Source organism: Moschus berezovskii, chromosome X (assembly GCF_049115385.1).
Source record: "Moschus berezovskii isolate FMDL1 chromosome X, NW_MosBer_1.0, whole genome shotgun sequence".
Classification (NCBI taxonomy): domain Eukaryota; kingdom Metazoa; phylum Chordata; class Mammalia; order Artiodactyla; family Moschidae; genus Moschus; species Moschus berezovskii.
The window spans coordinates 74,126,532-74,142,212 of record NC_142488.1 but is presented as its reverse complement, the minus strand read 5'-3'; the positions used below and the strand labels follow the sequence as shown (position 1 = coordinate 74,142,212).

General features: G+C 37.4%; 1 protein-coding gene across 4 annotated transcripts in view; it reads left to right on the top strand.

The window, feature by feature from the left end:
• Nucleotides 1-15,681, top strand: part of POF1B (POF1B actin binding protein) — a 105,256-nt gene that overhangs the window by 35,478 nt on the left and 54,097 nt on the right. For all 4 annotated transcript variants that reach the window (XM_055393432.2, XM_088833764.1, XM_055393431.2 and 1 more), the window contains one exon: nt 11,046-11,147. In XM_055393432.2, coding sequence (XP_055249407.1) covers nt 11,046-11,147 — 102 coding nt within the window. The remainder of the gene's footprint in view (nt 1-11,045; nt 11,148-15,681) is intronic.

Genomic DNA, 15,681 nt, shown 5'->3' with positions numbered 1-15,681 from the left:
CAATAACCTCAGATATGCAGATGACACTACCCTTATGGCAGAAAGTGAAGAGGAACTCAAAAGCCTCTTGATGAAAGTGAAAGAGGAGAGTGAAAAGGTTGGCTTGAAGCTCAACATTCAGAAAACAAAGATCATGGCATCTGGTCCCATCACTTCATGGGAAATAGATGGAAAAACAGTGGAAACAGTGTCAGACTTTATTTTTGGGGGCTCCAAAATCACTGCAGATGCTGATTGCAGCCATGAAATTAAAAGACGCTTGCTCCTTGGAAGGAAAGTTATGACCAACCTTGATAGTATATTAAAAAGCAGAGACATTACTTTGCCAACCAAGGTCCGTCTAGTCAAGGCAATGGTTTTTCCCGTGGTCATGTATGGATGTGAGAGTTGGACTGTGAAGAAGGCTGACCGCCGAAGAATCGATGTTTTTGAACTGTGGTGTTGGAGAAGACTCTTGAGAGTCCCTTATACTGCAAGGAGATCCAACCAGTCCATTCTGGAGGAGATCAATCCTGGATGTTCATTGGAGGGACTGATGCTAAAGCTGAAACTGCAATACTTTGGCCACCTCATGAGACGAGTTGACTCACTGGAAAAGACTCTGATGCTGGGAAAGGTTGGGGGCGGGAGGAGAAGGGGACGACGGAGAATGAGATGGCTGGATGGCATCACCGACTCTGTGGACATGAGTTTGAGTGAACTCCGGGAGTTGGTGATGGACAGGGAGGCCTGGCGTGCTGTGATTCATGGGGTCGCGGAGAGTCGGACACGACTGAGCGACTGAACTGAACTGAACTGAATACTCCATTGTGTATATTTACCAAAGCTTTCTTATCCATTCGTCTGCAGATGGACATCTAGGTTGCTTCCATGTCCTGACTATTATAAACAGTACTGCAATGAACATTGGAGTACACGTGCCTCTTTCAATTCTGATTTCCTCGGTGTGTATGCCCAGGAATGCGATTGCTGGATCATATGGCAGTTCTGTTTCCAGTTTTTAGAGGAATCTCCACACTGTTCTCCATAGTGGCTGTACTAGTTTGCATTTCCACCAATAGTGTAAGAGGGTTCCCTTCTCTCCACAACCTCTCCAGCATTTATTGCATGTAGAGTTTTGGATAGCAGTCATTCTGACTGGTGTGAAATGGTATCTCATTGTGGTTTTTATTAGCATTTCTCTGATTATGAGGGATGTTGAGCATTTTTTCCTGTGTTTGTTAGCCATCTTTATGTCTTCTTTGGAGAAATGTCTGTTTAGATCTTTGGCCCATTTTTTGATTGGGTCATTAATTTTTCTGGAATTGAGCTGCAGGAGCTGCTTGTATATTTTGGAGATTAATCCTTTATCAGTTGCTTCATTTGCTATTATTTTCTCCCATTCTGAAGGCTGTCTTTTCACCTTGCTTATACTTTCCTTTGCTGTGCAGAAGCTTTTGATTTTAATTAGGTCCCATTTGTTTATTTTTGCTTTTATTTCCAATATTCTGGGTGGTGGGTCTTGGAGGATCCTGCTGTGATTTATGTCAGAGAGTGTTTTGCCTACGTTCTCCTCTAGGAGTTTTAGAGTTTCTGGTCTTACATTTAGCTCTCTAATCCATTTTGAGTTTATTTTGGTGTATGGTGTTAGGAAGTGTTCTAGTTTCATTCTTTTACAAGTGGCTGACCAGTTTTCCCAGCACCACTTGTTAAAGAGACTGTCTTTTCTCCATTTTATATTCTTGCCTCCTTTGTCAAAGATAAGGTGTCCATAGGTGCGTGGGTTTATCTCTGGGCTTTCTATTTTGTTCCATTGATCTATATTCCTGTCTTTATGCCAGGACCATACTGTCTTGATGACTGTGGCTTTGTAGTAGAGCCTGAAGTCCAGCAGGTTTATTCCCCCAGTTCCATTCTTCTTCCTCAAGATTTCTTTGGCTATTCGAGGTTTTTTGTATTTCCATACAAATTGTGAGATTGTTTGTTCTAGTTCTGTGAAAAATATCGTTGGTAGCTTGATAGGGATTACATTGAATGTATAAATTACTTTGGGTAGTATACTCATTTTTACAATGTTTATTCTTCCAGTCCATGGACACGGTATATTTCTCCATCTATTAATGTCCTCTTTGATTACTTTCACTAGTGTTTTATAGTTTTCTATGTACAAGTCTTTTGTTTCCTTAGGTAGATATACACCTAAGTATTTAATTCTTTTCGTTGCAACAGTGAATGGAATAGTTTCCTTAATTTCTCTTTCTATTTTCTCATTATTACTGTATAGGAATGCAAGTGATTTCTGTGTGTTGATTTTATATCCTGCAACTTTACTGTATTCATTGATTAGCTCTAGTAGTTTTCTGGTAGAGTCTTTAGTGTTTTCTGTGTAGAGGATCATATCATCAGCGAACAGTGAAAGTTTTACTTCTTCTTTTCCAATTTGGATTCCTTTTATGTCTTTTTCTGCTCTGATTGCTGTAGCCAAAACTTCCAGAATTATGTTGAATGGTAGTGGTGAGAGTGGGCACCTTAACTTGTTCCTGACTTTAGGGGAAATGCTTTCAATTTTTCACCGTTGAGGATAATGTTTGCTGTGGGTTTGTCATATATAGCTTTTATTATGTTGAGATATGTCCCTTCTATTCCCACTTTCTGGAGGGTTTTTATCATAAATGGATGTTGTATTTTGTCAAAGGCTTTCTCTGCATCTATTGAGATAATCATATGATTTTTATTTTTCAGTTTGTTAATGTGGTGGATTACGTTGATTGATTTGCGGATATTGAAGAATCCTTGCTTTCCTGGGATAAAGCCCACTTGGTCATGATGTATGATCTTCTTAATGTGTTGTTGGATTCTAAATGCTAGAATATTGTTAAGGATTTTTGCATCTTTGTTCATCAGTGATATTGGCCTTTAGTTTTCTTTTTTTGTGGGGTCTTTCCCAGGTTTTGGGATTAGGGTGATGGTGGCCTCATAGAATGACTTTGGAAGTTTCCCTTCCTCAGCAATTTTCTGGAAGAGTTTGAGTAGAATAGGTGTTAGCTCTTCTCTAATTTTTTTGTAGAATTCAGCTGTGAAGCCGTTTGGAGCTGGGCTTTTGTTTGCTGGAAGTTTTCTGATTGCAGCCTCTAGTTCCGTGCTTGTGATGGGTCTGTTCAGATTTTCTATTTCTTCCTGGTTCAGTTTTGGAAAGTTGTACTTTTCTATGAATTTGACCATTTCTTCCAGGTTATTCATTTTATTGCCATATAATTGCTGATAGTATTCTCTAATAATCCTTTGTATTTCTGTGTTGTCGGTTGTGATCTCTCCATTTTCATTTCTAATTTTATTGATTTGCTTTTTCTCCCTTTGTTTCTTGATGAGTCTGGCTAGTGGTTTGTCAATTTTATTTACCTTCTCAAAGAACCAGCTTTTGGCTTTGTTGATTTTTGCTATGGTCTCTTTTGTTTCTTTTGCATTTATCTCTGCCCTAATTTTTACAATTTCTTTCCTTCTACTAACCCTGGGGTTCTTCATTTCTTCCTTTTCTAGTTTCTTTAGATGTAGAGTTAAGTTATTTGGTTGACTTTTTTCTTGTTTCTTGAGGTGTGCCTGTATTGCTATGAACTTCCCCCTTAGCACTGCTTTTACAGTGTCCCAGAGGTTTTGGGTTGTTGTGTTTTCATTCATTTCTATGCATATTTTGATTTCTCTTTTTATTTCCTCTATGGTTTGTTCATTTTTCATCAGTGTGTTGTTCAGCCTCCATATGTTGGCATTTTTAATGGTTTTTCTCCAGTAATTGAGATCTAATCTTACTGCATTGTGGTCAGAAAAGATGCTTGGAATTATTTCAATTTTTTTGAATTTACCAAGGCTAGATTTATGGCCCAGGATGTGATCTATCCTGGAAAAGGTTCTGTGTGCGCTTGAGAAAAAGGTTCAATTCATTGTTTTGGGGTGAAATGTCCTATAGATATCTATTAGGTCTAACTGGTCTATTGTATCATTTAAAGTTTGTGTTTCCTTGTTAATTTTCTGTTTAGTTGATCTATCCATAGATGTAAGTGGGGTATTAAAATCTCCTACTATTATTGCATTGTTGTTAATTTCCCCTTTCAAACTTGTTAGTAATTGTCTTACATATTGTGGTGCTCCTATGTTGGGTGCATAAATATTTATAATTGTTATATCTTCTTCTTGGATTGATCCTTTAATCATTATGTAGTTTCTTTCTTTCTCTCTTTTCACAGTCTTTGTTTTAAAGTCTATTTTATCTGATATGAGTATTGCTACTCCTGTTTTCTTTTGGTCTCTATTTGCATGGAATATCTTTTTCCAGCCCTTCACTTTCAGTCTGTATGTGTCCCTCGTTTTGAGGTGGGTCTCTTGTAGACAACATATATGGGGTTCTTGTTTTTGTATCCATTCAGCCAGCCTTTGTCTTTTGGTTGGGGCATTCAACCCATTTATGTTTAAGGTGATTATTGATAAGTATGATCCCGTTGCCATTTTCTTTTTTGCTTTGGGTTTGACTTTTATACATGTTTTCTGTGTTTCCTGTCTAGAGAAGATCCTTTAGCATTTGTTGGAGAGCTGGTTTGGTGATGCTGAATTCTCTCAGCTTTTGCTTGTCTGTAAAGCTTTTGATTTCTCATTCATATTTGAATCAGATCCTTGCTGGGTACAGTAATCTGGACTGTACGTTATTTTCTTTCACCTCTTCAAGTATGTCTTGCCATTCCCTCCTGGCCTGAAGAGTTTCTGTTGAAAGGTCAGCTGTTATCCTTGTGGGAATCCGCTTGTGTGTTATTTTCTGCTTTTCCCTTTCTGCTTTTAATATTTGTTCTTTCTGTTTGATCTTTGTTAATTTGATTAATATGTGTCTTGTAGTATTTTGCCTTGGGTTTATCCTGTTGGGGAATCTCTGGGTTTCCTGGACTTGGGTGATTATTTCTTTCCCTATTTTAGGGAAGTTTTCAACTATTATCTCAAGTATTCTCTCATGGTCTTTCTTTTGGTCTTCTTCTTCTGGGACTCCTATGATTCGAATGTTGGAGCGTTTAACATTGTCCCAGAGGTCTCTAATGTTGTCCTCATTTCTTTTAATTCGTTTTCTTTTTTCCTCTCTTTTTCATTTTTTCTACAATTCTATCTTCTAGCTCGCTTATCCTGTCTTCTGCCTCTGTTATTCTACTATTTGTTCCCTCCAGAGTATTTTCGATCTCATCTATTGCATTATTCATTGTATATTGACTCTTTTTTATTTCCTCTAAGTCCTTATTAAACCTTTTTTCCATCTTCTCATTCTTTTTCTCCAGGTTATTTATCTTTAACTCCATTTTGCTTTCAAGGTTTTGAATCATTTTCACCATCAAAATTCGAAATTCTTTATCAGGTAGATTCCCTATATCTTCCTCTTTTGTTTGTGTTGCTGGGCATTTATCTTGTTCCTTTACTTGCTGGGTATTTCTCTGCCTCTTCATCTTGCTTATATTGGTTTGCTTGGGGTGGCCTTCCCCTCTTCTGGCAGTTTGTGGAGTTCTCTTTATTATGTAGTTTCCTCGCTGTGTGTGAGGTTGGACGGGTGACTTGTCAAGGTTCCCTGGTTAGGGAAGCTTGTGTCGGTGTTCTGGTGGGTGGAGCTGGATTTCTTCTCCCTGGAGTGCAATGAAGTGTCCATTAATGAGTTATGAGATGTCAGTGGGTTTGGAGTGACTTTGGGCAGCATGTATATTGAAATTCAGGGCTATTTTCCTGTGTTGCTGGAGAATTTGTGTGGTATTTCTTGCTCTGGAACTTGTTGACCCTTGGGTGGTGCTTGGTTTTAGTGTAGGTATGGAGGCGTTTGAGGAGCTCCTATTGATTAATGTTCCCTGGAGTCAGGAGTTCTCTGGTGTTCTCAGGATTCAGGCTTAAGCCTCTTGCCTCTGGTTTTTGGTCTTTTTCTTGGAGTAGCCTCTAGACTTCTCTATCTGTCATTTCCAAGGTGGTTCCCTCTGTTTTAGCTTCTGTTTGCTGGTCTCTTCAGTGTCTAATTTCCGCCCTGATATTAGGGGGTGGGTGGACACTTTTTAAGGCTCAGTTGTTCAGTCCTCTTCTGGGAAGGGAGGAACGCTGCAGACAAATATCTCTGGCATCTGTGGGGAGTGCTCTTAGCTTCTCGGCCACACTGGGTTTGCCCCCGCTCACAGTGTGTGTGTTGTCCCAGTCTACACTGCACAGGCTCTAGGTTGCTCTTCCGGGAACTGTCCAAGGCCGGCGCTGGGTTTTATGCACTTCCCAGGTCTGAGCGGCTCAAGTTCATGTTCTCAGGTACTCCACAAAGGCGCAGACTTGGCTTGGTCTGTGTTTTGTGCCTTCCCCGGTCCGAGTAGCTCAGGTGACCGGGTGTTTGGTGAGCGTGGTCACTGCGACTTATCGTTTCCCCAGTCCCTGCCACTCAGTTTTCTGTGTGGACAACCGGTTTACCTTCTCAGGTGGATATCGACCTGCCTGAGCCCAAGAAGTGTTGATTAGCAACAAGCCTGCCTGCAGTTTGTATCGGATGCCTTTCTGGGGCCACGGTTGCCCCTTACGGCTCTGGCTGACCTCCCTGCCTGTCTCGGCGAGGGATGGGGGATGGGCCGACTGCAGCTGGCTCACTCTGCTCAGCCCTTTGTTCTGTGAGCGGTGCTGGCAGAGTCTTAGATTAGAGCTTTCCACCTTTTTGCGGGGAAGCCAACCCACAGTCTGCTTTGCTATCCCCAGTTCTCTCAGATTGCCCTCGCAGCATTCAAGCCCAGTCCTCTCTCTAAGCAGTTCAGTTGGCTCCTCCCTGCCCAGCCCCCGCTTGCTAATGGCTATTCAGGCGTCTGTGCTGCTTCTCCACTGGGAGTTACCATTTGGCGGAGAGTTGGACACGACTGAGCGACTGAACTGAACTGAACTGAACTGTGAGTTTTAATTGTTTCTTTTTTTTCCCTCCTGGTTATGTGGCCCTCTGAGGTTCCAAGGCTCGCCACAGACTAGCCAGTGAGAGTGTTTCCTTGTGTTTGGAAACTTCTCTCTTTTTTTAAGCCCCCCTTCCCAGGACGGAGCTCCATCCTTACCTCTTTTGTCTCTCTCTTTATCTTTTATGTTTTTTCCTACCTCCTTTTGAAGACAATGGGCTGTTTTTCTGGGTTCCTTATATCCTCTGCCAGCATTCAGAAGTTGTTTTGTGGACTTTACTCCACGTTCAAATGTTCTTTTGATGAATTTGTGGGGGAGAAAATTGTCTCGCTGTCCTATTCCTCTGCCATCTTGTTCTTCCCTTCCCCAAGTCATTTTTCTTCTAAAAAAATACTAATGGCTCAGCTTTCATTGTAAATTTTAGTTCACAGAGAAGAAAATTTATACTTTTTCTAAATTTTCCCCCTTTTAGTAGATGCTTATATCCTTAAGATAGAAGTTCATATCATCCCTTTTCATCTAATCATCTATTCCTTCACTATAGGGTATTCAAGATGGATAAAGTTCCTACCCTCAACAAGCTTACTTTTGTATATTTTTAAACTTGATATCTTAGAAAAGTTCTATCAAGATTCTCATAAATTATTTTAAAATTCAGTATTATTTTAAATATTACTGTATTAATCAAAATCAATGCTATTTGTACTTTGCAATGACAGATTAAAGTAACTTAGCATACATTATTTTGTTTAGCATAAAGTACCCTGCATTACTATCCCTATGCAAAAGGAACTGAGCCTCAGAGAAGGTAACTGACTTACCTAAGTTTCCACAGCATGTAGGTAATAGAGGCAGAACTGAATACATGTTTTATTAGTCCAGAATTTTTTCTAATATACTTTGAAAGTGAAAGTGTGAAAGTGTTAGTCACTTAGTCACGTCCAACTCTTTGCAAAAAGAGCCTGCCAGGCTTCTCTGTCCATGGATTTCTCCAGGCAAGAATACTGGCGTGGATTGCCATTCCCTTCTCCAGGGGATCTTCCCAACCCAGGGATTGAACCCGGGTCTCCTGCATTGTAGGCAGATTCTTTACCGTCTGAGCTACCAGGGATATTTTCACTATATTTAGTAATCAAATCCAGTAGATTTGTAGTAGTTCAAATCCAATCTACTTTGTAATTCTTACCTGTTGACCTCCCTGAAGCATTTATATCTTCACTCACCTTATTGCTTCTTGAAAATTTCTCTTCTTTTGACTATATGGCTTTTTTCACTTATGATTCTCATTCTTCTTAAGATTTGTCTAGTTCTGTCCTTGATATTCTTTTGCCTTCTCAGCAATTGCATGGTTTTAACTACAACTTCTTTGCATATGATTCTGAAATCTAGAACAGTAGTCATGAAATCCCCACCCAGTTCCAGACATGTGTTTTCAACTCTGTGCTGTAAAAAAGTATTTTTACTAGTTATGCGCAGTAAGTTAACGTGTGTTTGGGCCTTCCTTGTGGCTCAGAGGTAAAGAATCTGCCTACAGTGCAGGAAATGCAGGTTTGATCCCTGAGTTAGGAAGATCCCCTGGAAGAGGGCGATCATGGCAACCCACTCCAGTATTCTTACCTGGAGAATTGGACACTACTGAAGCGACTTAGCACGCACGTATGAGGAATACAAACCTGAATCAGACCTAGATTCTTACCTGGAGCACATAAAACTCCATGTGTCTCCACTTTTACTGTTTTGTTTTGTTTTTGAGACTGTTGGACATATAGTAGACTCCTCAGGTTCAAGATCTCGGAGTCATGGTTGAAAAGTACTGTACTTAATTATGTAGGATAATTTTCTAACTGGTCTCCTTACCTGTATTCTTTCCATTTACCAATTACTCTTTCTAAAGTGGACATATGCTCAAATCACAGATCTGTTTAAAAACATTCAAAGGTATCTCACTGTTTGCAGAACCATGCTCCATCTGCCAAGTATATCCCCTACATATAAATTTACACTTTTCCAACCTTGGTGTCTTGACTTACTTTATTTTCTTCATTTCAAATACCATTTTCTTTCATCTCTTATATTCAAAGCCCACCTAAACCTTCTCTCAAATGCTACCTGATCCAAGTAACCACCCCGAACACTACCAGATGCAACTTGATTTTTCTTCTCCTGAATTCCATTCCATATTATTTTTCTGTACTTTTTATTGTCACTTGTCTCTTTTTACCTTGTATTATAAATATTTGTGTTCACATATTATCTAGACCAGGAATTAGCAAACTTTTCCTATAAAAGGCCATATAGTATGTATTCCAGGCTTTGTTGCCCACATAGGGTCTTGGTTTTTCTTTCTTTTTACTCACAGTCATTTAAAACATAAATACCATTTTTAGTTTGCATGCATGCATTCTAAGTTGCTTCTGTCGTGTCTGACTCTTTGCATCTCCATAGACTGTAGCCCACCAGGCTCCATGGGAATCTCAAGGCAAGAATGCTGGAGTGGGTTGTCATTCTCTTCTCCAGGGGATATCCCCAACCTAGAGATCAAATCTGGGTCTCCTGCATTGCAGGCAGATTCTTTACCATCTGAGCCACCAGGGAAGCCCATTACAAATATAGGTTGCTGGCTATAGCTTAAACCCTGATCAGTATTCAATGCTCCTAGTAATAATCTAACTTTGATTCATTCCTTATAATACGTAGCAAAGTATATTGTGCATAGTAAGCTCTGAAACATGTGTTACATGAATGTAAACATGTGTTATATATATCACCAAAGAGGTTTTTTTGTTTTGTTTTGTTTTTACAAAAATAAACACAAAATAGTTCCTATGGGAATTTTTTAAAATATATCAATTTTTAGATTTAATAATTCATTAGTTAGCCAAAATGAATCACTTATATGTTTGTTTAACCAAAGTATCTCAGGAACGTTTAGTTAGAGCACTCTGTATCCAAACTTGAATACAAGAAATATATATTTTGGGTTCAAGAGTGCCTTGACTTCTCAACAACCAGAACAACCAGTATTTTAATTCAATTGTTCTACAATTTTTTTAAAATAACCGACTACAAAAATGCTATCATATTTTGTTGATTTTGAAATGGTCCTAAACACATTAACTGGTAATAGGTTTAGCCAATCCCCTTCTATACTGTTCCTCTGTGTTACAAAAAAATAAATAAATGCAATTTTTGATTTGTAACAAAATAACCACACACACACACACACACCCCATATAAGTGAAAAGTCATGAAAACCATAAGAAAAGAGAGGAGTATAGTACACATTACAATTATTTTGGACTCCTGGTATGATTCTTATTAGCCCTTTCCTGGTTTCTTTCAGATCCTGGACATGTCACCAGCCTTTATTTCATTGCCTGACATATTATAATCATAAGAAAGAGTTGTACACTACACTTCATTTCAAGGGCACCCAGATTGAATTCCAAAAAAAAAAAGAAAGAAATCTTTATATATTTTTTAATTTATTTATTTTAATTGGAGGCTAATTACTTTAATATAGGATCAGTGGTGCCAAATTATGCTTATTTTGCATTTCCCCAATGATAGTTTCACATCGAAAGAAATTTTCCAGTAAACCCAGTTTAGACGTGGTTGACCTCATGCCTGTCTACATTATATTTCTCCTTCTGTTCCATTCCGTTCAGTCGCTCAGTCGTGTCCGACTCTATGCGACCCCGTGGACTGTAGCCTACCAGGCTTCTCTGTCCATGGGATTCTCCAGGCAAGAATACTGGAGTGGGTTACCGTTTCCTTCTCCAGGGGATCTTCCCGACCCAGGGATCGAACCCGGGTCTCCCGCATTGGAGGCAGACGCTTTAACCTCTGAGCCACCGGGGAAGCCCTTAGGAACAGATAAAAATCTTTCCCACCCCTTTCCAATTTCCCCCAAACACTATTAGGCCTAGTAAAATATAGTGGGAGATACAGATTATTCTGTTTGAGAAAATATATTATTTTTATTATTACATCCTTACATTTCTCAGAACCTTATTGGAATGCTATTTCCTTTTCTCCTAATATCTGCCACTACCTCGGTGTTTATTGGAGAATGCATATTTGCTTAAGTTCAGTTTCCTCCAAAAAACTATCTTGCAAAGCAAAATGCAACTTTTACTGTCTTGTAGGAACCTCTGTCGCCATTCCTAAGAGGAGGCCATTTCTTTCCAGGAAATAATGTTATTTATGAAAAAACCATAAGAAAAGTGGAAAAGCTAAATATGGATCAGGTATGTGAAATTTGTTTTAAGGCTTATTTTATAAGTGTATACTTTCGAATTACAAATATTTTAATAGAGTTATTAGACATTCAGTTTTCAAGTGCCGGGTGAGACCACTATGAGTCATAACAATACTTCTTTATATTTACAGCCCTTCATATCATCCTTAACAATTTCATTTCCATTTCTTCATTTGAAGTATTGTTGTCTCCATTTTACTGAAAGAGAAACTGAAATGAAATGAAGTCATGGAGAAAATTAATGGTAGAATCTGAACTTAAGATATCTCAGTGTTTTGCACATTTCTTTTAAACTAGGCTTACAAAAATAATAATTTAAAACATTGAAATTTTTTCTTAATTAATTTAATATGAAATGAATTTCTAAATGAACACTACAAACAGATGGGCAAAATACTGTATATGTAAAAGATCTAGAAAATGAAAGCTTGAAGTCAGGTTTTTGAAATTCCATTAAGCTTAACTGAGACCAAGTACAGAGGACAAAACTACAGCAGGGTGATGGTAATTCCATGGCATTTAGAGTTCCTCCTTCCTCGTACCCTTCCATCCTTCAAACAGAGTTGTTACTGAAACCAGTAGACATTTCACATTGACCCGCTCAATAGGTACAAGCATGCTCAGGCCAGACAAAGCCTGGGATTTATCTTTTGAACTAGGTTAGTGCAATAGCTTCTTAGGCCTTCAGTAGCAAAGTATTACAATCTGAGTGACTTGAAACTACAGAAATTTATTGTCTCACAGCTCTGGAGGCTAGAACTATGAAATAACCATATGAAATAACCATATTGGAACCTCCTCTAAAACTTCTATGGAAGGAACTCTTCCCTTTCTATCTCCTAGTTTCTGGTGGCCTCAGGCTTGTAAAGGCATAATTTTAGTTCTCCATTGTCACATAACATCCTCCCTATGTGTCTTCATGTGGTCTTCCCTCTGTGCATGTTTGTCTCTGTGTCCAAATTTCCCCATTTCATGAGGACACCAGTTATGCTTGATTAGGACTTATTCTAATAACCTCATTTTAACTTGATTACCTCTGTAAAGACCCTGTTTCCAAATAAGTTCACATTCTGAAGTACTAGGAGTACTGGGAGTTAGGACTTAAACAATTTTTTGGAGGGAGGCACAATTCAACCCGTAATAGGTAGTTAAATATTATCAAATGAATTTTTTATCACAAAATCATTTTTTCTCATATACAAATGAAATATTAAAATATACTAAATTCTCCTTTTTCATTTTTCTTGGCATGAGAACATATCTTGTTTTTATTACCATTTATGGGCAGTTGTTACCCAGTTCATTGGAACTAATTTATTATTTACTCATTTGATACCCAGTAATAATGAAAAAGAGTAAGCTCTCAGAATCATAAACATCACAATCTTTAAGATTCTGATCTGCTTCGAAAATTGGATATAGTCTGAAGGATTTAGTATAGTACATATTAAACACGTATTTTCCAGTTTCTGTACATTATGATACAAAATAGAAAAATTTCATGAAATGTCAGTTTTTCAAAACACAGTTTCTTCAGGCTACTAGGTTATAACACCTGTCCTTTATCCAACTGAACTCCCAAAACAGTAAGCTTGACAATTTTAAGTAGTAAGGAATTTTTGAGATACATCGTTTCACACTGCTTCCAACTTCTTGTTTCAAAGAGAAAAAAAAGCTTTTCTAAATCTTGGCCCTAGAAAAAGTATTGAATATCCTGTACATTATTATTGCTACACATCTGGAACAATTAAAGATGTTTTCAGTGAACATTGCTGCTAGTTACTATAATAGCAATAGTTAAATTATTATTAACTATTTACTTTTATATGTCCACTATTCTTCTTAATGACTTAAATGATTTGGAAGTTTTGAAACTGCCATAGGAGACTGCCTAAAGTAAGAGGGACCATGCATATGAAAATACAACTGCTCTGACCTGGCTTAGCTTCCTCAGTGACAGAAACATAATGGATCTTCCCAACCCAGGGATCTAACCCAGGTCTCCCACATTGCAGGCAGATTCTTTACCAGGTGAGCCACAAGGGAAGCCCAGGAATACTGGAGTGGGTAGCCTATCCCTTCTCCATCAGATCTTCCCGACCCAGGAATTGAACTGGAGTCTTCTGCATTACAGGCGGATTCTTTACCAACTGATCTATGAGGGAGGCCAATGTCATCATGAGACTAATTAAAAAAAAAATGTCATCATGAGACTAATTCAAATAGAACTAGCTTTTAGGAGATGGAACCTGTCCAAAAAAAGAGGTCTTTATAGTAGAAGGATGGTAAAGTAATGCCAGTGGCAAGATAATTATCCAATTCATATGGATCAAACCTGGGTCTCCTGCATTGCAGGCAGATTCTTTACCATCAGAGCCACAAGGGAAGTCTATAAATTGTACTCTGTGTAATTTTTTCTTAAGCAAAGAAGAGAAATATATGGTCAGATATATGGTAAATCAGAAATGTTTGAACTTTTTACATTAAAAACTCAGCTTGGGGTATGTCACAAAAGTATGAGAAACATTAATATCTTGCTTTGGAAAAATAATTTTAGCAGTCAGGTATGAGGATTGAAAACTGAAAACCTGCTAAGACTTCAGTGGTATCAGTTAGTGGTTTACAGGCCAAATAGGTTCAGGAAAACCACAAGACATCTCAGATGGATAGACTGTCAGCATTCCATTCAAGAGTCAACTGTTACATTAATAAGGAAAGATGGTTGAGAAATGGGTTTTGTTTTCTTTATTGTCGTTTCAAAGTTTTTCCACATCTGTTTATTAAAGGACACATTTTTTTTTTCTAGAAGGAATTCTATTTCAGTAATATACTAGCACCTCACTGGATGAAAGTTTTCTCCAACTATCACCCTGACTTTTCCTAATCTAGTGTATGAAGGTATTTTGTAACATAAAAGAACAAAATTTTCATACCAAAAATTTGTGCAAAAGCTAGATAATACACAGTCAGACTTCTAAACTGTAGAGATCTTACTTAGTGCCAGTATATTTGTAAAGAAGATTCTATTTGAAAACAGCTTGGAGAAAATGATTCTACGAACTGATTCTGTGACCTTTATTTATATGCTTAACAAGGCAGTTCCTACTTGTAAAATGTGTTTCTTAATACATATTTTTTCCAAAATATTTTTATATACATGAAAAGATATTTGTATACAAGGTATAAAAAGAGTGCAAAAAGAGAAAATATATATAGTGCAAAAAATCTTCTCTGTCTTGATCCTCTTTTCCCACCCAGTTCCTCTTCCCAGAAGCAGTCATTCTTAAAGTGTTTTTGTTCGATGCATGTATTTAAAAGCAGTTGTATATGTTTGTAAGTGTACATGTATACACATTAAAAATATTATACACAAGGAGTATACTATATTCATTCTTATGCATCTTGTTTCTTCAATTAATAGAGTTAAAAAATTTTCCATATAAAAACTTTAAAATTTGAAGTGCCTTATTTCATTAACTTAGGTCACTTTTCCACAGTCAAAAGGAAATAGAGCATTGAATTTATACTTTCAAAGTTAATTGTATGTGCATTAATGTAGCATTATGATTCAAGCAGAGTATTTTTTCTTTGGGTGAAAGTTTTTTGAAAACTGGCTTTCCGGTATTTGTTTCCAAAATAGAATAGAACAAATTAATATAGAAAATTCAAACATACCTGAAATCTCTAAAACTGAAATAACCAGACACCTTTTCTTATTCTGTGTTCAACACTTACCAGAAACAAAATCACAGTAAATAAGCAAACAGATAACAAAGATTTAGTTTAAAAACAAGTTCCAAAACACTTTGAAGACAGTACAAGTTCAGTCTAATGGTCTGAATGAACTCTGAGCAAGAAGTCATAAGTTCCAGACCCAATTTTGCTATTAATTATATCATCATAAGTAAATTATCCTACCTCTCTGGACTTCATGGTTATTTTTTTTTACCTGCAGAACTAGTAGGGTGGTTGATTATTAAGTTGATGATGATGACAATGATAAAATTTGATAATGATAATAATAAATGTTAATCCCCACCTACTTTATACTTGGCACTTTGCAAACATTAATGTACTCCTCAAGCAACCCAATGAGGTACATACTATCTCCCCTTTTACACATGAGGAAACTGAGGCTTATAAAATTGCGTATACAGTTTCTCAAGATCACAAAGTTAATGGTAGAAACAAAGTTAGAATCTATGTTTTCTGGATCTGAAGTTTCAGTTACTGGTTTCCAATCTTTTCTCTTAATTTATGCTTGATTTCCATAAGCGTAAGAACTTCACTTGCCCTCACTGTGATTCTCTTATGCTTCTGACATTGAAAGTCACTACAATATATTATTTTCTAATTTATATCTATAAATACCTTCAGTATTATAGTATTATTGTGCAATTAGATCCTGAAGTGCCTATAGAATCATCAAAGAAATATCAATTAAAATTAATTCTTATTATAGTTTTAGTGTTAAGTGTAACTGGAATATTAACTTAATCAGAACATGCAATTCCATGGCCAAC